General features: G+C 47.8%; 2 protein-coding genes across 7 annotated transcripts in view; one reads left to right on the top strand and one right to left on the bottom strand.

Moving 5' to 3' along the window:
• Positions 1–141: 141 nt before the first annotated feature.
• Positions 142–19,890, bottom strand: SAP130 (Sin3A associated protein 130). Of its 5 annotated transcripts, none has more exons than XM_084212417.1 (21): positions 19,794–19,890; positions 19,198–19,314; positions 18,220–18,455; positions 17,549–17,707; positions 16,390–16,501; positions 14,753–14,877; positions 13,857–13,981; positions 13,127–13,277; positions 12,856–12,946; positions 12,474–12,578; positions 11,120–11,261; positions 10,808–10,929; positions 8,290–8,592; positions 7,198–7,375; positions 5,865–5,969; positions 4,740–5,101; positions 3,146–3,394; positions 2,743–2,868; positions 1,953–2,056; positions 1,171–1,284; positions 142–973 (listed from the first exon to the last, which is right to left on the bottom strand). In XM_084212417.1, the coding sequence occupies exons 2-21, from the start codon at positions 19,307–19,309 to the stop codon at positions 815–817; spliced, it is 3,180 nt and encodes a 1,059-aa protein (XP_084068543.1). In that variant the 5' UTR covers positions 19,310–19,314; positions 19,794–19,890; the 3' UTR covers positions 142–814. The 5 variants fall into 5 exon arrangements, with proteins under 5 accessions (XP_084068543.1, XP_084068545.1, XP_084068544.1 ...); XM_084212419.1 differs by having other exon boundaries at positions 3,146–3,391; XM_084212418.1 differs by having other exon boundaries at positions 7,198–7,372.
• Positions 19,891–21,545: 1,655 nt separating this feature from the next.
• Positions 21,546–24,284, top strand: part of UGGT1 (UDP-glucose glycoprotein glucosyltransferase 1) — a 40,559-nt gene continuing 37,820 nt past the window's right edge. For both annotated transcript variants that reach the window (XM_084212552.1, XM_084212551.1), the window contains exons 1-2: positions 21,546–21,577; positions 23,983–24,118. In XM_084212552.1, the coding sequence (XP_084068678.1) occupies positions 23,994–24,118 (125 nt within the window). In that variant the 5' untranslated portion in view covers positions 21,546–21,577; positions 23,983–23,993. The remainder of the gene's footprint in view (positions 21,578–23,982; positions 24,119–24,284) is intronic.

The raw sequence follows: 24,284 nt of genomic DNA, 5'->3' as shown, positions 1-24,284 counted from the left end.
CCCTCCACAGCACAGGGTGCTGGCTGGTTCCCAACATGCTCTCTCCTCCTCTCAGGCTTCTTCCAAAGCTTCATTTTCAAGTTTACAGCTTGAAGACTTTCACTGGTACAAAGGTACACGAACTGCTCACGTACAAAACCCTCCAATTCCTTTATTCACGTTTTCAGGATGTATGTGGTACGTACAATTAACATTACACCAGCTACAGCACCTCTTGCAAGAGGTACCTCAACACAAGTATCCCAGAGCACCAACACAGACACAGACACTACAATATCACTTTGAAATGATTTCCCCCCTCCCCCCTCCTTTTTTTTTTTTTATTTAATCTTGACAGCTAGGGCTTCTGAGCTGCTGGAAATTCTTTGTGGCAGATCCCCTAGTGCAGTGGCACTGGTGTAAGAAGGCTGCTTTAGACACTGGAAGGTCAGAATGAGAACTGAATGGGGTAACTGAAAGAGGTGCCATTTCCACTGCTGGAAGCTTGGCTGCTGTCTGGGTCCATAGCTGTATGTCAGCCTCCTGGAGTCCCCTGCACAACCTCCTGCCTCACAGGTGTCTCCATACCTGATACATCAGGAGTTAAACAGTGGGACTGGAAAGATTTAAAAAGGGATGAGCCTGAGAGGAAATCTTTGTTCATTATGACAAGATCAAGGACAATCCCTTCAGGTCACCGGGCTTCACGTGTCCATCTGTTCCCTAAACTCATCCTTTTTTATTCCGATGCTCTGCTTTAAAATAAACCCAAACTACAAAAAGGTTCAGCTGTGTTCTGTACACGTTCTCCATTTCCAAAGTCATGAGTCTGCATTCAAACCTTCTCCTTTCGCTTCAATTTGGACACTTTCTTGACAGTTCCATTCTTGTTTAGAAGCTTCAAAACACGATCCTTGTGATCCAAGACCTTTAGCATGGAGTCTCGAGCCTCATTGATTTGATCCATCACGAGTTTACACCTCTGCATGTTCCCCTGAAAGGAAACACTTGTCATTAACCACAGACAATGCCTGCTCTGAGCAATGCCTTCCCCTTTCCCTACCTGTGCCCCTTGTAACTGATGACACAGCAAGTGAACCCACATGGGGTTTTTTTAGGTCAGCTTTAGCTTTTACACACAGCAGCCTTGTAACCAAGGGTATGGTTTTGGGTTCTGGCCACAGGACCTACCTGTATCAGTTCATTGATTCGATGCAGGTCATCATCGGTCGCTGCCTTTTTCTTAGGAATGAGTCCCTCCTGCAGGGCAGTCAGTCTCTCATACACATCGTGCTCCAGGTTTGTCTAAAAGACATCAGCCCTTCATGAGAAGGGTCACTGCCAAGCTGGCAAACACTCGCCCATGTTAACAAAGCTACACAGAAACAGTGATCATCCATTCCCCTCTCAGCTGCTCTTGTCAGTGATTCAGAAGATGGAGCCTCTGACAAAATGTGGCACTATCATTCCTTTTAACATCCTATTTACAGGATTGCTCCTCTTCTGAAGAAACATGGATCCTACCACAACTGCTTCCCCTACTGCTCACAATACTATTCCAGGAATGCAGAGGTTTTGGGGAGTTTGGTGCTAAAATGCAGAGCACCTACCTCACCCCCAACCTGAAACAGAAGCATCCAGGAATGTGGATCAGTGCTGCCTCCTCAGATCAGCCGCACCATCCCAAACAGACGCTTCTTCAGACCTGTGCATCAGCAGGAGGGAGTTGCCAGTTTTGATCATCTGTACAAAATACATCAGCTCTTATGTCTGGATCAAAACCAACACTCCAAGTTTCCAAGCCACTTATGCCACATTCCTGAGAAAGGGGAAAGCATCTCCCACTCCCTTTGGGCACTACACACCAGCTCCTTTAGGGCATCCCAATGTACTGAGTTTGTAAGAATGTCTTCCTGTCTTACACAGCTTCATGTTCCCCCATGTTGCAGGAAGCTCCAAGCCCATGCACCTACCAGCTGTAGTAGCTGCGCTGCACAGAGATGGACCTTCCACCCTTGTGCACGACAGGACACACCCTTCTGATTGGCAATCTCTTGCAGCATGGCCTTCTTCTCTTCTGTCACCAGGAAACACAAGAATACAGTACTCAAATTTCAGGAGTTGGCCAGGCTTCTCCTCTCAAACAGCAATAACCCAAATTCTGCTCCCCCTATGACCTAATAAATGACAATGAGCAGCATTTTGATTCAGACAGGAAAGTGACTTCCCATCTGCCATGTACCTGACTGCTGCTCTCACTGACTAACAGGTTATCTGTACTTTCAGAAAGATTATATCACAACCCATTTTTTCTCATTTAAAGAATGTAGTGCTCAAACAAGTAAATGGCACAAACAAGTAAATGGCACATCTTGTACTACTTTCACTCTCTCCTAAATGTATTTGCACAGTTGTGAAAACCCAATCTGCTTAGAAATTCTACAATACTAGCTGAAAAGTCTGGAAGACAGTATCTGATCTCTGATTTCCTTGTATTAGTTAAAAAAGTCTTCTTTAAAAGCCCATTTGTTATTTGACAAGACTAGTTACACTAAATACAGAATGCCTGTGATTAACTGGCAAGTGTTAGATGGCCAATGAGAACACTCAGCTGCAGTATATCACCACAGCACGTCCCTTTTACGAGGACACCTTTTGTGAGCACGTTTTATCACTGCCCAAAAGCAGATCCATCAATACCCAGCCCATGTTTTCGTTCAGAGAAGCCCAGCTGGCTCAGTGCAGCCTCCCTGCCACACTGACCTTTGACGCGGACGTCGCTGTACCTCTGGAAGTGGTGGTAAGCGGCTTTCCAGGGGTTGCGGTAGTGCCGCAGCAGCGTGATGGGCGGCCTGGGACGCACGGGGACGTATCTCACGCCTTCCTCATCTGCAAAAGGAACCACAACTGCATTATCATCCTGGAGGGAAAGCAGGCTGGCATCCTCAAGAACTCCAGCAGCAGGTCAGTACAAAATGTTGTAATGTCCTCATACAAAATGTGTTGAAAAAATTAATTTTCCCTGACATTTTCCCAGCCCTATACTAAAAGTGGTGAGGAACAGATACTTGGACTCTCTATTACTCGTATTTAGGAAGTGGCAATGTGACAGAGTACCTTCTCTGAGAAACAAACAGAAAAACAGAGACATCAGAGATGTCATTACCTATATACTCCTTTGGAGGAGACTTTCGCTTCTCTGCCTTCACCAGCAAACTTTTGGCAGTGGATTTCTCATCATCAGTGCTGTTTGTTTCCATCATGTCCCCTTCCTCTGTGGAGATGACATGCTGCTGCTTACGGGGTTTCTTCCTCGGTGAGGCACCAGGTGGCAAATCGCTTGGAGGCATGGAAAGATTGTTGGCCAGCAGTGCCAAAGATGGAGACACAGTACTTGTAGTCAAAGGAGGGACTGCTGAGAGGAAGAAAGAAGAACCCAACCATCAGCAGTGGGAAGATAAAGCACTGTTTGAACACTACCTCCAACAGTAGGTCCTGTTTCATCACAGTGTGAGGGGTGTGATGTGTACCAACATGCCAGATATTAAGCCAGCAGTAATTATTAAGACAAGCCTATAAGCTATATTCTTTAGTGTCTCATATACATAAAGAATTAGAGCAGAGCCAATTGTCCGTCAGTTGCTTCATATTTGAAGCTTATTTTAATTCAATGTTCCAAAAAGGAGTCACACTAACATCTTTCTGTGTTACTGTAAAAAAATCCTCTGTATGTATACCAGGACAGGTCTCTGTCATAGTAAGCAAATCCCTACTCTCTCATGAGAGGACAGTCAGATGGAATCAAAGCAGGACTGCAGCTCTCTGCTTGCAGGGGTCTGCTTGTACTGCCAAGACTGCTGCTGTTGGTGCAGTGACACTGCTCAGCAGGTCACTGCACCAACACACCTGTGCAGCTGGCGGCAGCATGGCAGGTAATCTGAGGGAACACTCCCTGAACCTGGAAGGACAGTCAGCCATGACTAAGGCTGCAGCAAAATATTTCTGGGGTGGGATCTCTTGACAATTTGGCCACAAATGCCAGGAAAAGACAGAAGAGCCCCAAAGAGCTTAATGCTATGTACCCATGCTCCAGGCACATCTGCAGCACGGAGTTGTTTTCTCACAGGACAACACACAGCTTCAAGGAGAGTGATAAAACCAACAGCTAAGCCTGAACTCTGAAACCCATAAATGTTGGATGCATTCCTATCACTTTGCCACTATATAGTGCCCAATAGGATCTGTAAGGATCTGAATTTACTGACCATGCCATTTGATAGCAACTATGGCCAAGCTGGATAAGGCAATATAATGAACATTTTGAAAAGTCCTAGAGAAAAATATGCATAAATCACATAAGAGCCCTAGGAAATCCTACTGTGGCCATGAATTCCTCACATACAAGAAAGGCCACTGGACCTGAACAGTAGGATTTGTAAACAAACTGAATTCAACCGAGTTCTTCCATAATATGTTGGTACCACTGCTAAGCATGAGCATTTTAGGCAAGGAATTCACACAGACTCTTTGGAGTTGGATCATTTGAACGTGAACAAAGCAGCCACCGTAAGAAGTGATTTCATGGGAAATTAGGAAAAAGGCAGAAAAGATCTTTATCAAGTATATGGGAACTTTGGTGCTTTGTGCTACCATGGAAGAGATGTCCTTTCATTTTCAAGGTGAAACTGTTGAAAAACCCTCCTAATTCCTCCACTGTCTCAAAACCAAAAAACCCAACTTGATGATTTGCAGCCACGTACCAGACACTGGCCGCATGATGTCCATAGGCTCCATTTCCTCTTTGATTTTGATCTCTGGTACCACAGGGCCCAGCACCGCTGACAGCGCCCCGCTCATGGTGGAGGGAGGAGCAGGAGCTGCCACGATGGTGGTGGAGGTCGGTGGAGCAGCTGCCACAGCTCCTGGGATGGTGGACAGGGCTGCTGCAGGCTGGGAGGTGGGGCTGGCAGCTGCAATGATGGTGGGGATGGCAGAGGGGGGCTGCTGGGAGCTCGGGGGCACCGTGATGGTGGGCTGCTCGCCGCCTTGGTTACACACTGCCTCCATAGACACAGGCACTGGGGTGGCCATGGACACGTGGATTTCAGGCTTTGGCTTGCCCCTGTAGGACAAATAAAAGCAAAGAGAAATGAAGTGAACTGTATCTCAGGTTGTGAGCACCCAGCACAAAAGGAACGAGCCAAAGTGCAGACTATTCAGTTTTTCCTGCATCCACCTGGCTCAGTAAAGTATTTAACAACAGCAGAAGGTTTAATCTCAGTTATATTTCCTACTCGTCTCCCTTTCTAATCTGTACTGATTACAGATTAATCTAATCTTTCTATCTGTATTGATTACAGATACTGCTTTTTCCCATTCACTGTGACAAACAAATCTCATTACTAATTCCAGCTAACTTCAAAATACTTGTAAAAGGATCAAAACAGTTTTACAATGCAGCCAAGAGGAACTTTTACCCGAAACTGTACTGGCCCCATCCTCTGCAGGAGCTCCCACTGTGGCTTACAGTTATAAAACAAGAAATTGTAAAGCCACTGAGCTCAAGGGAAGCAGGGCAGAAGTTGCATTTACCTTTCCTCAGCATTAATTTTCAAGTACTATAGAAAAAAGTTTTGAGGCCTATCTCCCCTTACACTAGTAGAGGGTTTTTGTTTGTTCCTGTGAAAGCTCATCACCACAGCTTTTAAAGGCAATTTCCTCAGCTTCACAAACAGCAGAACTTGTCAAGGCTGTTCGAGTTTGTCACAAATTCAAAGTAGATCGTTTCCCAAAAGAAAGAAAAGTGCTCCAATAGCCAAAGAACACAACTCAAACAAATATAATGCAACTATTATGCTGCAGTTGGGTGCTCCCTAAAGTCTTACCCAGCAGGCCTTGGTGATCCAGACGTGCTTCGCATCGTGCTCTCCACACGTGTGCTGGCCACTTCAGGTGGCTGAGGGGGAATTAAGCTTTTCCGGACTGCCAGCCTGAAAGAGACACACAGATCTAGGATTCCCACCTCCCTGGTGCAAAGGCAAACATCCCTGAGAGCAAAGAAACCAGCTCTCTTCCACAAACCAGGACAGGAGTTATGGCTGTAGCACTGCTCTCTGTCTTCACTGTAACTAATTCGCTGCACAAAGTGTCTCATTTTACTTTTCAAATTAGCTATTTTATTTTCTTTTAAAATAAAAGCTAAGTTGCTCTGGCCTAGTCTCGCCCAATTTAGGGCTTCTCCAAGAATGCCAGCTTTACTTTCATCCTGTCAGTGAGAACACGTGGCTGTAACTGCCAGGCTCCAGCAGTGGACAAAGGGGTCTGGCCATGCCACTGCTGCTTCAAGACTGAGCAAATCATCCAGAGCTAAACAGTGCTCACATGAGCAGCTGCTCCCTTTAGCTGGACCTGACTGGCAGAGCCTGATTCCAGCACCTCAAGGCCTGAATGTGGATATTAGGATGATAAGGCTGATTAAGATCTTTTAGATACTATCTAGTCTCCCATGGGACTAAAAGTCAAACTGCTATCCAAAATAATCAACAAATTGAAACAGTCTTTAGTGATCTACCTGACTCTAACTTCTCTTTCAGTTTTACAGCCTACAGCTTCTCTGCCTTAAAAAAAGTTTCCACCCACATAAAAAGTATGCAATTTTAATCTCACAGGACACATTAGTGTCACACGTTTTCAGTTGCTAGCTGGGAGGAAATGCATTGTTAATTCTAAAGCTGTCTCTTGCCTCTTTATTAAGGCATTTAAAAATAGACAGGCAACATAAAATATTTTAAGAGTTTAAGTTACTCCCTCCCTTTTTCTTAATCAGATTTCACAGCAGGGCACTAATCCCATCCTTTCCACTCATCCACATATTCTTCCAAGAAAAGCACTGAAGAAAAAGCACCCAATTCTAATTTTAGTAGACTGTGAACTCTTTCTTCTTATCACACTAAGCAAGAAAGCCTCAAATCCACTTTCTCTCAAAAGGTCACTTTCAAGACCTAGGAGACAAACTGTCCTTCTCGTTTTATTATTGACACTACAGAAAACTATATCCTGCCCTGGGGGAGAAAAATAATTGTTTCACTGATCAGCAGGTTACTTATACCCATTGCTGACTGAATGGTCTGCTGGAGTACTCCTTATCTCCACTGAAATGATTCCATTTGGCTGGATTGCAGGAAGTGCCACCCATGTGTCACCCTCAGTTCCACTCACCCGTCCGTGGCTGGTTTCTTGCGAAGGATGCTGGGGCGTGGGGAGGAGCCCTGGGCTGGAGCACTGGCACTGGCACTCTGGTTGTGGGTTTGCACAACTGTAGTTGCTGCAGATGCAGTGTTGAATGTGTTGCTAATAGGATTGGCTACAATGGTGGCTCCATCTGCCAAGACTACTGCTGGGAAGGATGGACAGGGACACGGCAGAGAAAAAAACAGAGTGGAAAGCAGCAGTTACTTAAGGGAATGTGATGATAAAGCAGGTGTCTGCAGAGCATATGTTGTCCATTCTCTGAGTCCCTCCATCTCTAACTGCAGTGCTTTCAGACTCCTTTATAAGCACTGCCTTTGCCACGAGCAATCTGATCACTGAACCTTCTGCAGGAAGAAGGAAAATACTTCCTGCCTAACAACCACTTCTAGGGAAATTATCTTTTCCAGAAGACAAGGAAAATGCAGAAATCACTGGGGAGATCACTAACACAACTGGGTCAACAGAGCAACATTTCTGGTAGAGCCCATGTGGCAACACATGCCAGCTGTATGTAAGTGACATCAGCTGTGCTTGCATTCTGACCTTCTGCCAGTTTGGCCAATTGAGGGATGCAGAGCATGTGGACAGCCAGGAAGTCACTGTGCAGTGCCTGCCAGCTATGCAACAGCTTATTCCCTTGGATGCCACCTCCTGTTCCTCCAGTAAGTTCTTGGGGCTTCATCAGACCAAGATGGTTTCTGTCACAGCTCAGGATCAGGTTACCAGCAGCAGAAGGTACCTGGCTGTACTCTAACTGCTCCTGGGATCTGATGCACAGCCAGAGAACATCACTCACTTGTAAATTACTTTTGCTACCAGGCCTTACTGAAGGCATTTATTTAAGCTCAGGCACTACCAGTCTTTTCCACTGAAATAACCCATCCAAGGCTACCCACACTCTCCACCTAGCAAGCTTTAAAAATAAATCACTTCAGAAACAGCCAACAAGCATCTGCTGGGAGAATATGTGCATGAATGTATTCAGAGTCCACCTCTGTAACAACATCATCAGTCACAGCCAGATGTGCAGGCTGTGCAGTGACTGAGGACCTGTCTTACCTGAGGTCTTGGTGTCTCCCGGTGGCTGCTGGGCCCCGATGGGCGCCGGCTGCAGCCCCTGGGCGCCCATGGGTGCAGCAGGGTGCAGTCCCTGGGTGCCGATGGGCGCTGGCTGGATGCCCTGGGCACTGATGGGGGCAGGCTGGATGCCCTGGGCACTGATGGGGGCGGGCTGGATGCCCTGGATGTGCCGGGCGTGAGATGCATCCACTGTCATCAGCTGCATGGGGTTCAGGTGCACGGTGGACGCCACTCCCACGCCGGTCTGAGCCGTGATGGCCGAGTTGGGCGCCTGGGCTGAAACTGGAGCAGCACACACACCTCACCAGCAGGTCACCTCAGTTCCCCCTCCCACCACTTCCTCAAATACTAACTTTTCAAGAACTATTTTTCACTTTGAAAAATTAATTTGCCGTTCTGCTTGCTGCAGTAGTAAATATGAGAGTAAATTGTCTGCCAGAGGAATTAATTACTGTTGATTTTAATTCCAATTTTTATTTCTAATTGCAGCAAGAGAGAAAAGAGCAGTTTAACTCTGCTTTTAGGTAGGCTCAGATTACAGTCTTAGAATGCTGTGCTCTATTTTTGTTCATTATTGTATTTTACAGTGCTTCTAAGTACCAACACTTGGCATTTTTCCTTCCTTAAAAAATAGACTAAAAGTAATCAGAAACCTAAGTAATTTCTTGTGCTCTGAAGCCAGCTCAACTCTGAAGTTGAACACAACCTCATCTGGCCTCAGAACAGGCCGGATATAACAGGAATCCATTATAGGCTGGATCCCACAGCTCAAATGAACACGATTATCCTTCAGTGGCAGAACAAATTTTCCCAACAATACATCTGCTCTAAGTAGCTGAATCATTTAAATAAATTCATAGCTCTAAACAACTGATTCCAACTTTTCAGATCCACTATACAGTGTATTACAGTTCTCCCATGCAGCACTTAAATAATATTTTTGGGCCACTTGCAGACCCTGGATCTCCAGATTTCCAGGCTCTGCAGAGCTGCACCAGGATTTCTGCAGCCACGCACAGAATGCAAGTGTGAACTTGCCAACAATGGCCTTGCTTGCTAACAATGCAGAACAAGCTGGTTTTATCATTGTCACAGGATTTCCATCAAGTTCTTGTGCTGACAAGACACTCTAAAAACAGGCATCAAAAACTGAAACCAGGTCCCTGAAAATGGCTCTGTATAAAGTGTGCACATTTATTCTCTTAGTCAAAACACTGCTGTTGCAAAACTTTCTATCAAACAAAATCCTTTTATGATACTAAGTAAAACAGAGCCACCATTTGGAAAACCAAAATTCTGCACTAACTCTCCTTATCTCAGTGATCTTTTAAAAAGTCTCCTCTGAAATCCTCTGTACCCTTACCCAGCTGTGCTCAGCATAGGGTCTAACTTCCTCCTCATACCCTGAATGCTCTGCTTTAAGTTGCCACCACCAGCTGCCATAATTAATACCTTCCATGGATTCTTCAAGCCAATTTAACAAGTAAAATGTCTCTGTCAATAAATTCCTAATGAAGAATATACATCTGCATTTATACAAATGACCATTAGCCTACCAGCACCCCAATATCCCTCCAGAACTGGAACCCCTGACTGTGTGCAGGGAAGGTTTAGATTGGATATTAGGAAAAAGATTCTTCACATAGAGGGTTGTTAAGCCCTGGCACAGGCTGCTCAGGGAAGTGGTGGAGTCCCCATCCCTGGCAGCATTTAAAAACGTGTAACTTGGGAAAATGGTTTAGTGGTGGCATTAGGAGTGCTGGATGAATGGTTAGATTAGATGATCTTAAAGGTCTTTCTCAGCCTAAAGAACCCAATGATTCTACACTTTCCTGTTCAACAAATGGGCTTTGCCACCTCCCAGTCCTTCTAAATTTCCTCTGTACTGCTCACAGGTATCATGCTGCCAGCAGACACAGACAACAGACATGCCATGAAAATCCACATCGTGCATGTTCTTGCAGTCTGGATAGTGGAAATTATCACATTATAGAGAACAGCCCTAAACAACCTGGTAAGGCAAAAGTGTTACAAATTTTGTCACAGAATCACAGAAGCTTGGGTTGTGCATCATTTTTTTGACTGCAAATTACTGTGACTGTTCAAATGCATTAATTTCCCCATTCTTCTCAACAGAACACTAATGCAAGTGTGCAATGCAAAAATTAGTTTCTCCCTTTTTGGTTCAGGTATCTCTCTCAAACTGTACATTCACATGAAAAGATATTAAAAGAGCTTATCAGAACACCTCTGATAAGGGAATGAAGATGTATCAAAGAGTTGACTTGGTTTGGAGGAGCCAAACTGTTTTGATTTGTAGACTCAAAACTTTTACTTATAGACACAGGGATATCAAATATGAAACTCCAATCGTCAGAGACTTTTTGTGACTAATTGTCACAGTCAAGCAAAATCCTTTGAGTTCCTTCCATCACTAGAGCACATCCATAAGCTGCAGCCCAAAGCCCCGAGGCTGCCTGTCCCAAGCTGGGCTTACCTGGGTACTGGCGGATGGTGGACACGGAGCTGGTGATGGGGGTGTAGGTGTGGGCAGTCAGAGGGTAGGCAGAGGGGGGGTAGGTGGGTAAGAAATACTGGAACTGGACAGGCACCGACTGCCTAGAGGCATCAAAGAGAGCAAGTGTTACACAGAGTTCAACAGGTAACTTCCAGTGCCCTTTAGCACTCCCTGAACTACCAAATCCCATCCTCCCCCTCAGTTTTTACAATGTTATTTCCACCCCAGCAGAACAGGGCACTCACACCCTACTCACACACTCTCACTGGTAGAGCTGTTAGTTCTGCTCACCTGTTGTCATTTCTGGTTTCCATGGCTACTGGGTTTGGAGATGCCCGGTGGCTGGACAGAGGTATGAGGTTACTCCTCTCTGCTGTGTAATCAGACTGGATCCGGGGAGAAGTGTGGGTGATTTGCTGGGGAACCACTTTAGCTGCATGAAGACAAACATGTCATCAACTGACAGTCAAAGGAAAGGCTACTAAACACTGCAAAGCAAGATCAATAATCTTGTCAAACAAAACAACCAACACTACTCCCTTCCTTCTCAACCCAAAACAATCCACCCTATCCACAAATTATTTTCTACCTACAATAGGCCAAAAGAAAAAGGAGAACAAAGCATTTCTCATCAATTTATATCAGAATGGATGGATATTCTAAATACACATATATAGATACTTGCTAACAAAGTCACTTCAGTGGTTGGATTAAGTTAATTATTTAGGATCAGCCCAAGCCATTCTGATGTCAAGAACAAGTTATCTGAGTTTTGAAAGCAAAGATCAAGGGAAATCAGCCCAAGGCAGACAAGTGTCTGTGGACAGAGGTCGTGAAAAGGAAGAAAACACCTACAAGAACTTTACAAGAAACACTGATGTATGAGATACAATTTCACTCCTTGGAAATTTATGGTGGGGAAGAAATTAAAAGATTTCAAAAGAACAAGGATTGTAGCAGTGTGATGTCATAGTTGTCACAGGTATCCCTGTCCTTACTCAGGTGTCAATAACCTTCCTTCTTCCCACCCCTGACGCCTGCCAGGACTGACAGGCAGCACCAGCAGGGGTCAGGGGTGGGGAGAAGAAAGGGGATTGACACCTGGGAAAGGACAGGGATACCGGGGACAACTATGACATCACACTGCTACAAAGGGTGTCAGCAGGAAAACAGACAAAAGGAAACTTATGCAGTTCTGTAGGAAACATCTCAGGCACATTCCACATCCAGGCAAATAAAGTTCCCACCTTTAGGCCTTTGTGTTTTACATTCAAGTGAACACACTAATCAAATCCAGCTAGGCTACACCTAACATCTCAAGAAGGACATGAAGTAACTTACAAAATCAACTATGAAAGCCATAGTCTATCACCAAGCAGTTAAAACTTTTAAAGTATCCAATGCAGGTTTTGAAATGCTGAAAGGCCCAAGTTTGTCTAAAAATTCAACAGAGAAAGTAAATGAGCCATTTTATTACCTGCTCCTCTTAGAACCTTTCTTCCTGATAGTAAAAAAAAAATAGAATTGGTTTCTCCCAGCCTGAACTGATTTTCTTTCCCTCCTTAATTTGCTAACAAACACTTCCAGCTGCAGAGAAAAACTGAAGCACGAGTTACACATTTTTCTGAGAACTGAAATCACTCACCAACTGGGATGTTTGAGGTTGTGACAGCTGTAGCATGGGAAGAATGTGAGGGCATTGTCATGGTAACAATGGTGCTTGTAGGCGCTTGGGTGTGAGATACAGAACCTGAAGGAAAAAACCAAACTTAATAGGAGATCTTTCTATGGAGCCCTACCATGCCAGTGTATCCACATCCTAAAGAGGGTAAAACCCCCAAAGCAGACAACCTCCCTGAAGAACTCAGTAATTTTGCTTCTGAAGCCTACTCATGCACCTCCAAATAAATGAAAAAAGATTTGCTCAAAAATGATTGGGTTCTAAATCCAAAGACAGCCAACAAAAAGCAACAAACCCCAGCCCTCACAATGCTCCCACAACAGCACTATGAATACTCAATACTCACCAGCTGTGGTTGCTGAAGCAATGGTATTTGTTGCCAAAATAGGTGCCACAGTTGCTGCTGCCACTGGAGTACCAGTACTGAAAATGGTTTTCTAGGAAAAAACAAAAAATTCTGAAAGTTAGAAGACTACTAAATTTAACATCTATAGTTAGTATGGAACCACCTTGCACTGACCATACAGAACATTAATTTCTAACTCTTCTCCAAAATGCAATCTTGGCCTGCCAAGTCTGAGGAAGCAGCAGGAGGTGTTTTGCTGCCTGCAGCTCACCTGGGCCATGGTGTGGAGCTGTGGTTTCTGGGTGCCTATGGCAGGGTGCGAGGGCAGCGTGATGCGCGTGGCCGTGTCCCGCGGCTGCGCCGGCCGCTGGATGCTGATGGCGGCAGAGGGGGGGTGCTGCTGGATGGACAGCGTGGGGCGGCTGCAGAGCAACGAGAGCAAATCATCAACAAAACCTTCTGGAGACTGAGTGTGGGAGATACAACACAGGCACACACATCAGGCCTCAGGGTCCTTCCCAGTGAGAGCAGCGCTGCTGTCAATCACGTGGCAAAGCAACATAAGGAAGGAATTTGAGCTACATTGTTCTGTCCCCATGTGCCCTATGCACCCAGCCAGGAGTTATCACAACTCTTATCAGCTGAACTTATCAGCATTTAGTGTCACTTTTCCCTGTGTCATCATATAAAGTATAGGCCAAATACCCACAAGTTCCTGCAACACAAACTCTGCTGTCCAGGGAGAAGGACTACAAAAATGATTCCTTGAGGTCTTTCCTTCTCATAACACAGAGCCTTTATAAAGCCCTTTCACCCTTATAAATGGGAATAAGTTCATGCTTATACCCATTTTTATTCACAGAACTGCAAGGATTTGCTCTGTGCAAGCATTACTATGTTGGTTTTATAACATCCCATAAGTAGAAGATTATCAGCTCAGGCTGATTAACATTTCTCCTTACTGGAATTTCTGTCAAATGCAGAGTTTCTGTAGGCTTTACCTGAGGGTTGACTCTGTGGCATGTGCTGCTGTTGTGGTTATAACAGGGGACTGAGCTCTTGTGGCTGAGACAGTTGCCACCACTGCGGGAGGAATAGTGCTTGAAGTTGTCACAGGAGGACGAGACTATTAAAAAACAAAAAAGTGTCAAAGAGAGAACATTCAGAAAGGAAATTCTGCTGTTTAGAGAACAACTAGGAATTCCTTGATTAAAACTGGCTTCCCTGCACCTCATCACTAAGTTTTGGCATTCTGAGACATTTCCAATCTTCCTGAATTGATCTGCAAGCTCCTAAGCAGAACTGTCCTGGTTTCCAACACAAATACACAGGAACCAGGAAGCAACAAAGTTAACATTAAAGGCCTTGAAGGTCATTAGGTAAAGGTCAGTTCCCTTCAGAATGAAAAGAAAAGAAATTCCAGTACACACAAAGTTAGAGGTGATTTGGATCCTAACTGAAATCACACTGGGAAGATGTTTAACCCTCTGTCCTAGGGCTGAACATTAGCACTGCTGTAGGGAGACAAGATCTACCATATTCTCCTTATACAGGTACAAAAGCCAAGATATATAGAAGCCTATTATAGTGAGATTTCAAAAATTCTACATCAATTAATATATTGAACAAAAAATTAACACCAGGACATTGTACTGGTCCTTTCAGACTGTAAAACTTGAGTGTGTCTGAAAGAAATTCTCTTCCCAGTTTCTAAGCACTCTGGAGCTAGATTAAAACCCAGCAAGTCTATGAAGGAAATACAGCAAATTGAGCTAGAAGAGAGCTGACAGTAGCTGCAGCCCAGTGCACACAAATATTTAGAGGTTATACATTACAGCTGAGTGCCAGGAAGCATCTGGAGGTCAGGGATGTGCAGAGCTGCCTGGCTGCTACCTGCCTGGATTGGCTGGTGGATGATGTGCTGAACTGCTGGCTGGGCTGCAGCTGCATTTGGCAACTGGGAGGCTGGTCTCAGGACTGTGGTTACTTTAGAACTTGACATCACTGCAGCAGCTGCTGCACCTGGGGAAGAAACCAAGCACGTTAAAATTCAGCTCCACCACAACCACAGACAGACCCTGACATCAGCTGGTATTTCAGCTCTAATGCATTTCATATTCAGGGCAGTTCATGTGGTGTTGGTGTAAAAATAAAGCTTTAAACAAATAAACATAAGATTTACAAAAGCATGTGTGGAGGGGTAGGTATTATTTTAAATTAATTTGCTTTAGAGGTATTTCTTATTCCCCTATAACAGCCTTATATTGCAAATCCCATGTTTTCTTATTCCAAGCTATGGAAGTCAGTAGAAATAATTCAGTTTGATTACTGGGCCAATGTGTAAATAAGTCATTTGATACCAGCAATGATCTCACTGCAGCTGATGAAGTTCAGAAGAAAAATACACTTGCAAAAGAAGGAAACCAAAAGAACAAGGAAAGACCACACAAAACAAAACTAACTGCTACACCTCCCCCTAAAAATACAAGACCAAAACTCCACACCATTTAAACCTGCAACTGATTCATTTGTCTCCTGTCTGGCAACTCCTGATCATAATAAATCACAGTAGCAGGCAAATAGCCTTGCAATCAGATGATGGACTGGACTGTGTATCTTCTGTACATGTCCTCCATTGAAATTACCTCAAAAGTTAATATTCAAACCCAGAGAAAAAGAGCAGGGGAAAAAAAGAAAATGTGTACTGAGAGTCCAAGCCTGTGGCAGCTTCCCCTCAGAATCAGGTGAAGAACACTACTAGTTACAGATAAACCTCCACAGTCCTTCTACCTGCTCTAGTTAAAGAAGATTATGTTTTTGTTCACATCAATCTATTTTTCTTGAGTGAGTCAACAAATAACATTGAGCATAAAAGGAAATAAAAATGATAAATGGTACTTGGAATTCAGATCAATTTAAAGCTGAACTGCAAACCCAACCCTTAAGACTTTGAAAGCAAAGCTGCAGTCAGAAATCTGCCAGGCTTTACTGAGTACAGGGCTGCATTAAGGGGCTGATCTCCTGTTTTACAAGCTGTAGCATCCAAAATGCTGGGAAAAAAGAGCCTGTAGTGATCACCAGCATTTAACTCGTGGGTAAATGCAAATGCACACAATATGATGTGCTAGCATGCATACAATGCATGAGTGGTCCTGTGAGGAGGGGGGGACACAAGAATGTGGCTCACAACTGCTATAGGTGAGCAGTACTTGCTACCCAGAATGTACATGACATTTTGCAGGGCAGATAAGTCACTACCAGTGGATGTTTGTTCGTGATTGTTTCAACAGCAAAGAATTAGAATAACAGATGTGCTGGTATCTGCCAGCATTTTAAACACTGTCACGTGGTCCTGCCCTAAATGGCTGAAGGCAACATAATTCTTAAAAGGCCAGCAGACACTCACTCATGCCAGCATTTTTAACATCTGAGGGAACAGCTGCATTAGCAGTGAGGAGTTTCAGAGGTGTGGGCTAAATGCAGCAGCTGAGAGCCTGTGAGCAGAAGGCAGGGACAGCACAGCTTGGTCTTTACCTCGTGGCAGATGAGAAGCTCCAATGTGCAGTGGAGGCCCAGGAGCACTGCTCCTGATGATGGACATCTGCACGTTGGTGGCCATGATATGATGCAAGTTACTGGGATGCCCCTGCAGAGTTCAAGAACAAAACAAGTCAGCTGTGTTGACAAAAATCAGTGGCCACAGAATCACCACATCTCAGCCTCAGAGACAGAAAAGAGATGTTGGAGAAATACTTGGTGTACCAAGGCTGCATGCATTAAAAGCTGAGTGGAGAAGGAGGCAGGTGTTTGTAGAGGATAAAGTTACAGAGCCTGCTGACACTGGAAGATGTGAACACTTCTCTGTTTCACTGGTGTGTTTTGATGACTGGTACTTGGGTGACAGTCACCCAGCAGCCACCCACAAACAGCTACAGAGTTGTCCCTTCTAGCACTGGTGACATTAAGGCATAATTTCATACCACCTCTCCAATAAAGTTGAGAAAATTGTGGAAACATGGCAAATGCTGGAACAAATTCTACTTTTTTATAATTCTAGACCTCCTGGGGATATTAATATAAGATAAATCCACTGAAATTGCTGCACATGCTTAGCCAGACTAACTCAAGTCCACTAAAGGCACCTTATATCAAAACCCTGAGAGGTTTAGTAATGACTGTTCTGACAAACTGTTTTCAAACCAACAGGGTTGGCTCTGCAGTCAAGTTAGAGGAGAAAAAAATTCAAATCATTATCTACACAGACTCCCTCAAATTTTGTCACTCCTAGCTCAGTAAGAACACAGTGCAAACCCATGAACTGTTCCCTGGTCTCTGCTGATCTCCTCCCAGGGAAGCTGAAGAACAGTGCAATAATGAATCCCAGCAGTTTCTCTACAGCAGAAATTCTCCAAGTGACACTGCCACAGCAGGAGCTTTTAAGGAAAAACCCCTTTTGGGAATGGCTCTGCCATCACAGCCTGGCTGTGCTATCTCAGTTGGATGATCCCCACAAATCAGCAGCTTTGGAAAGAGATGGTGATAACCAAGCCTAAAGTTTAATGGTCCAAGCAGCACTGAACAGGGAAACCTGCTCTCTTTACACTCCCTCCTGCTGAAAAAGTCCCCCTCAGCTGTACTTGTATTGATCTGAGCATGCAGTGAGATGGAACAAAAAGCCACCAAAAAACCAGACCTGTTGCCCACTGATGGTTGCCACAGGGATTGTTGGAGCCTGTGGGATGCTGCTTTCCATGGTCACAGTCACTTGCCCAGGGACCTTTGTGGGAGCTGAGAGAGTGGAGGGTGGAGCAGGAGCAATGGGCCGGCTGGGCATGGTGGGCTTCAAGGGAGGCTGCAAGAAATGGAAAGACAGAAATATTGGCAACTTCAAGTGGGAGCCCAGTGTTGAAGCAGTAATCATTCTGTGGGGTCAAAGCCTGAGGAGAAAGTTTTTTTAAGTATGGCTTAATATTTGGAGAGGAAGATACTGAACATTTGGTTACTCCAAAGAAAGGGCATATTTTGTCCTGGAAATATGCAAGTTCTGGCATGGGTCATCGGTGGAATCTGTCAGGGCTATGGTATTGCCCTACAGACACTGGATATTACCAGTTAACTTTATATCCTGCAGAGAAAATGGAAGATTTCAAAAACTAATTGAAATCACTGGTCTCCTCAAAGATAAACAAAATAATGCTGAAATACTAGCAAGGCCTCAGGGTATCATCTGGAACAGCCAAACCCACAAGGCACGGCACAGTTAGCAGAACCATGCAAGGAAAGCTGTAGAATCAAAAGCAGGGAAGGTTTTGGTGTAATTCAACACCTACTCATACAGATTGCATTGATGAATCCTCTCATTACCTTCATAAGTCCATCTGAAAAAGAGAGTGGCACAGCTGGAGTCAAATGTGCTGGTGGTGCTGTCACTGTCACTGGGGCACCAGACTGGACAGGGTGGTGCTGTGTCAGCATCTGGACCTGTGGGTATGGCCGGACCACCACGGGCTCCTGCTTCTCCTCCCGGGGCTGGATGGAGCCACTGGGGCCCATGTGCTCCCTGGGAGCAACTTCTGGCTCACGACTGGATTCGTCACTCACTAGGGAAAACCAGAGGAAAAGGTCAGAATTGTTACAAAGCTGGCTTTGGTCACCCACTAGGTGAGAGATGAGCCATCGGAAATACCGAAAGTAAAGAAGCTCACTCTTACAATAAAACATATTGCAGTGATGGAGAAACGGGGAATTCTGGCACTGCTTCTGTCTGTTCCCCTCAGAACTGACGGGCTGGGCAATGCTGGGGAACCTGGGGGCAACTCTGAGAAGTCCACCTAAATACCTTCTTTAAACACAGACTGACTAACTTTTCTTTCAAGTGAAAAATATTTAATTATCTAAGTAACTGCCATTGAGTCACAGATCAAACACCATGAAAACCTGCACATTTAATGCAATAAGCATCTGAATATCGAGCAGAAGAAATGTATAAAACCTCCTGAAAATTACGCTGGTCCCCTAGTCACTTCCGAAAACCTGTCACCGTGGCAGGGACAGCAGGAGCTGGGATCACAGTTCCCACCCCATTTCCAGCTCCATGAGATGCTGAGCGGGACAGGCACCCGCGCACAGACACCGGGCAGCCAAGGCGCACCCCGGTTCTGCCGGAGCCGCCCCGCCGCCCCCGGTGCTCTCCGCACGCGGAACCGCGGCAGCTCCCAGCCCGGCCCGCGGGGCCGCCTCGCTCCTCCCGCCGAGGCGGCAGAGCGCGATGGGCGGGGCGGGGTCCCCGGGATCGCTGCCCTCCCCCGGAGCCGACAGCCGCGGGCCCGGGATGGCGCTTACCTGTGGCGGCGGGGGCGATAATCCCGGCCGAGCCGCTGGTGGGGATGGGCGGCGGCGCTGGTCCCAGGGGGGCGGGAGGCGCGCCCGAACGGGGGAACTGCTGCGAGCTCATGTCACCTGCGGGTCGACAGCGCGGCCGTTATGTCGCGACACGCCCGGCCCGGCCCCGCCGGCCCCGACCTCCCTCCGTCCCTCCCGCTCTCCGGGCGCGGCCCCGCGGCCCCACCCACCCCGGCGCGCCCGCGCGGGCGGGTTCGCGCGGCGCCCGGCCAATGGCGGCGGGGCGGCGCCGGCCAATCAGCGCCCGCCCTGCGCGCCCCGCCCCGCCGCGCCGCCGCGATGGGCCGCAGGGCCCGGATGTGCCCGGCAGCGCGACGGCCCCGCCGCCTCGGGCCGGGCCGCGCCGCGCCACTTTGCCCTGCTGCCGTCCCTTCGAGATAGCCCCTCCGCGGCCCTTCCGCCGGCCGGAGGCTCGCTCCCCCCCTGCCGCCGTCACGCTCTGAAGCGGCGGCCGCCGCCCCCTACCAGCAGCCCTTCCTCGGAGCCAGCTCCGGCCCGCAGATGTGGGCGATGCCGTGCGCCGGCCGCGGCAGTACCTGTGCCCGGGGCGGTGCCGTGCGCCGGTCCCTGAGGCCGGTCGCCCCGCGTCGCCGCCGCTGCCGAGCGCCGCTTCCGCCGCTGCAGCTGCCCGCACCCGATTGGCCCCGGCCAGCCCCGCCTACCCTGGGATGCCGCGTTTCATTGGCTGCCGAGCCCGCCCCGCGGGGCCGCCGGGAGATGTAGTCCGCGCTGGGGTTGTGGCGGGCACAGATCTCGCGAGGCCCGGGAGGGGCGGCGCTGTGCCCGAGCGCGCCATTGGCCGCGCGCTGCGAGGTCTCCGAGGAGACGCGGGGTGGGCGGGACGGGCCGCGGTCACCGCCGGGCCGGGCCGCGCCCGCCACCGCCCCCTCGGACCCGCCACCGCCCCTCGGACCCGCTCCGGCCGCCACCCCGAGCTACGCACCTCGTTGTTGCTCTCCACACCCGGCCAAAATACCCCCCTCCCTCACACCCCCCCTCAAAGTCCCCAACACCCAGTATGGGAAGTGACAAGAGGACACGGCGGGAAGGCGTTGGGCGTCCCTAGGGAGGGCACGGAGGGAGTCAGCACCCCAAGAACATCCCAAAACCTCCATAATTAGGGTGGTCCCTCCCCCAAGACTCCCTGGGGAGGCCGCCCAAAGTGCTCCCTCCAATCCTGGGAAGGGACACAAGGACATGGGGAGGCTCCGGGGTTCCCTAGGGCTTAGCGCCCCAAACCCCCTAAAATTCGGGGGGGTCCCCAAAGCACCCTGGGGATTGCCCGAAGTCCCCTACCCTCATCCCGGGAAGGCACAAGGGATATGAGCGGGGCACCCCCTATCACTGGGATAGAGGAGGAAAATTAAATAATAATAACAACAAAAAAACCCCCACAAACCTCGGAGACGATGCACATTACAGCCCTGGGAGACCACAGCGCACGGCTGCCTCGCCTTTGGTTACAGACACAGCAGAACTCCACCATTCTTCATGATACTGTTCTCATGTTCTGAGGCTCAGAGATGAACTCAGCCGGACACCTGCCACTTTCAGACCTTTAATAATGTTTTAAAACGAAACCAGGAAGAAAACCTTTGGATCACGTGTAAGTAGCCCTTAGGTCTGCCTCGCAAACCTTAGTGTTGGTTGTGAACAGGAACACAAGCAGTGTTTGTGCTGCTGAGGAGCAGCACTTTGTCGCGGAGGGTGTCGCTCTCCAGGACCCGCACCAGCCAGCCTGTCCTGCTGTTCAGCTCCCCTCCTGCATGGCTGTCCTTACACCTTCCTTCTCAGCCTTTCCACGGCTCGCCCGAGACCCCAGCGCCGCTGCTGCACCTCTGGGCAGGGCCCCGGTGCCCACGGAAGGCTCAGAGGGCGCGGCAGGGGCACGGAGCGCACCCAGAGCCGAGCGGAGCTCGGCACAGGGGAGTTCTGACAGAGAACGTGTAAAGGGTGCGGAGAAGATAAATGAGGAACGGCTGTTTTCAACCTGCCGCATGCTGCTTTCCGTCCCTACTCTGTAAATAAACAAGCAGTTTGCACAGGGTCTCCTTCCAGCAGCACAGGCTAGCGACTGCTCACGGGCCACTTAATATCACAAAAACCCACACAGGTTCCGCCTTTGCTTCGGGCGCTACCTCCTCAAACCGAGACCGCCCAGCAGCCCGGGCACCGCCGCTGCGGTGGGCACGGCCCTGCCCTGCCCTGGGCCCCGGGCCCGCCGTCACTGCGCGGCGCCGCGCGCCGCCGGCTCGGAGCGGAAGCGGAAGCGGAAGCGGCGCGGGCGGCGGGAGCCGGGCGGGCGCGCGGCCGCTCGCAGGTGCGGTACCGCGGTCACCGGCGGCGCGCGGCGGGGCCCTGAGGGAGCGGCGGCGGGGCGGGCCCGCGGCGGGCGGTGGCGGCGGCCTGGGGGGGCAGCGGGCGGCCGGGGAGGGCCCCGCGGAGGGACCGACACCGGCGGGGTCCCTCGAGCGGCCTCCGCGCCCCGCGGGGGTCGGTCGGTCAGCGGGACCGGGGAGCGGCGGAGGCTGCGCTCGGGTTTAATGCCCCGCACCATGAGCACCATGACGGGCCGGGTTTAACGTGTGTTTTGAGCCCTGGCTGCTCAGCGCTTCAGTGGCTGATTTCTAGTCGCGGTTTAATCGCCGTGGTTTGGTGTCAGCGGCCGTGGCACGGCAGCGGGAGCCCTTTACAGACCGTGCTCACCCGGTGCGATCAGTGCCCGCTGTTATCGGTGATCTTTGCCGTGCACCGTGTTTTGTCCCGCTGCCCCGGCGCTGTGCCTGCAGCAGGACTTGCCCCTCGCTCCCGCTTTCCTTTGCCCTTCACCCTCCTGCCACCAGCCTGACCTCGCAGGACATGGCACTGACTGTAAATGTGGGCTGGTTTATTCCTTCCCCCGAGGCTGGATGTGCAAGCCGCCCGGAGTGCTTTAAAGGGAGTAATTGGAAGAAAAATAAGGAGGAAAAATATTTACACCGCTTTGCAGTGTTGTAATTCACATTGGGTTTTGCTTTGTTACCTGGCACAGAGCTGGGTCTCCTTGTGTCACTTTTGTTCATTCCTGTGCCTCTTTTTCCGTGGTGTATTTTTCCTTGAGATATCGGTCATTCCTTTGTTTTATGGCTGTTATTATTGAGGACTTGTAGATATTTCCAATCTGCAGATTTTCAGTTGGCTAAACTGTGTCAGGCATCAGATGTGTAATTTGGTTTCTTTCCTATTTCGTACAGAAAAAGGTTTTAATTCAGTCTTTCCCAGAGCAGTAAAGCAGGCACAAGAGAGCAGCATAGGAGCTTTAGCCATGATAGTGCTGTTGGGTACATTCATTTACCTATTCCAAACTCCAGTGTATGATTTGCAGAGAATGAGAAGGACCCATCTCTAGGAAGAGCTGTGAAGTGTGGTTTTTCCTTGCACTTGGCAGAAGCCAATGTTTCACTCCTTAAATATTGGCTGAGCTTCCCCCTCTGCACACAGGGAGTGATGGCTGTGCCCATTCTGTGCTGCCATCTGTCTGCTTCCCAGGTGTGGCATAAAGCAAATTATGTGCAGCTGACCGAGCTGCTCTTTGGACATCACAGCAGGAATTTCTGGTTTTATTCCCAGAGAAGGAACAATGCCTGAGTTATTGTTGGGAAACATTTGGCTGGAGGGGTGTAAACTTTGAAAGAGAGGAGGATTTGGTTCATTTGTTTATGTATATATCCAGGTAGCTTAGAGCTACAGAGATATAACCCTATTCTTTATGTTGATATTGTAATAAAAAAGAGACAGAAGTTAGATGCTGGCAGGTTGTTTGGTATGATACATGTAGAATTGCAGCAGGACATTTTTCAGGTGCAGGGGGGACTTGGAAAATGAGTTATCCAGGAAAAAAAAAAGATAAAGGCATGAAAGAGTACTTGAGTGCATATTGGGGGTGTAGTAAATATAAATATACTGTAGTCAGAGAGGGGCAAAAAAACCTTGAGCTTTTGGAGACTGTAATGGAAAGCCAACAGAAGAATTCAGGTTTTCCATAAGCTTAAGAGTTGTGGGCAAGGAAATTTCACCTGGCTTTGTTTTGGGGTGTAGGCCAGAGAATACAAAGGCTTGAAAATACACAAGATGAAGGGCAGTAAAGAAATGGAATAATTTGTGTTTTTTTGGTCACTTCTCACAGTAGGTTTTATCATTTGAGTCTGTTTGTGTGATATCATTCATTCTTCAGCTTTTAAATTTGTTGGTGCTTAGTGCAGCCAGGAAATACTTGTTTCTTCATTCCCCAAAAACCTAAAGGACTGACTGGGATACCTCACCCTTGCCTGGATTAGTCCACAGCTGCTGGATCTGTGCTGACACAAAGTGTGATTTTACTTCCTATAAAGTGAACAGTGGGTTGGTTCCCCCCCAGTCTGAAATGTGTGCAGTTTGTAACACCTCTTAAAGCAAGAAGTATGTGGTGTTGGTGTCCTGGAAGGGAAGGAAGCTTATTTGAAAGCATAAACACAGAGGAAGCTGGATTTGATTTAGGTTTAATTGCATCTCAGGAGTAAGTTTGTAAATTCCTTGCCTCTCTTCAAGTTTGTGATTTTGTAAGCCCAGGTGAGAGGATGATCATCTCATTAATGTATTGCATTAAATGCAGTTTTAAAGTCTTAACATACCTCTCAATATATTTGAGATCCTGTATTTATAAGAAGAGACAATGTAAAACTTACTATTTTCCTTCATCATTTTCAGTGCCCTATAAAATGGGAATACTTATTGCAGTTCTTGGAGTCTGGTTCAGCTCTTCACTTGTAAAAGCAGATTCTAAGGCTGTGACAACATCTCTAACTACAAAGTGGTCTTCAACTCCTTTACTCCTTGAGACAAGGTAAGTGCTTTGTGATTTTTTTTCATTGTCAAATCAGAATATGCTTAGAGGATAAAGTGAAGTGTTCTCTTTGTTATGTGGCACTTTGGTTTCTGGTCACTACCAACAGTAATCAGGTGGGAATGTGATCCCTGCTGTGCATGGGGAGATGAGAGGAGGACTTTAG

Source organism: Fringilla coelebs (assembly GCF_963513975.1).
Source record: "Fringilla coelebs genome assembly, chromosome: 10".
Taxonomy (NCBI): domain Eukaryota; kingdom Metazoa; phylum Chordata; class Aves; order Passeriformes; family Fringillidae; genus Fringilla; species Fringilla coelebs.
Note: the sequence above shows the minus strand (reverse complement) of the source record. Positions and strands in the feature narration are given on the sequence as shown.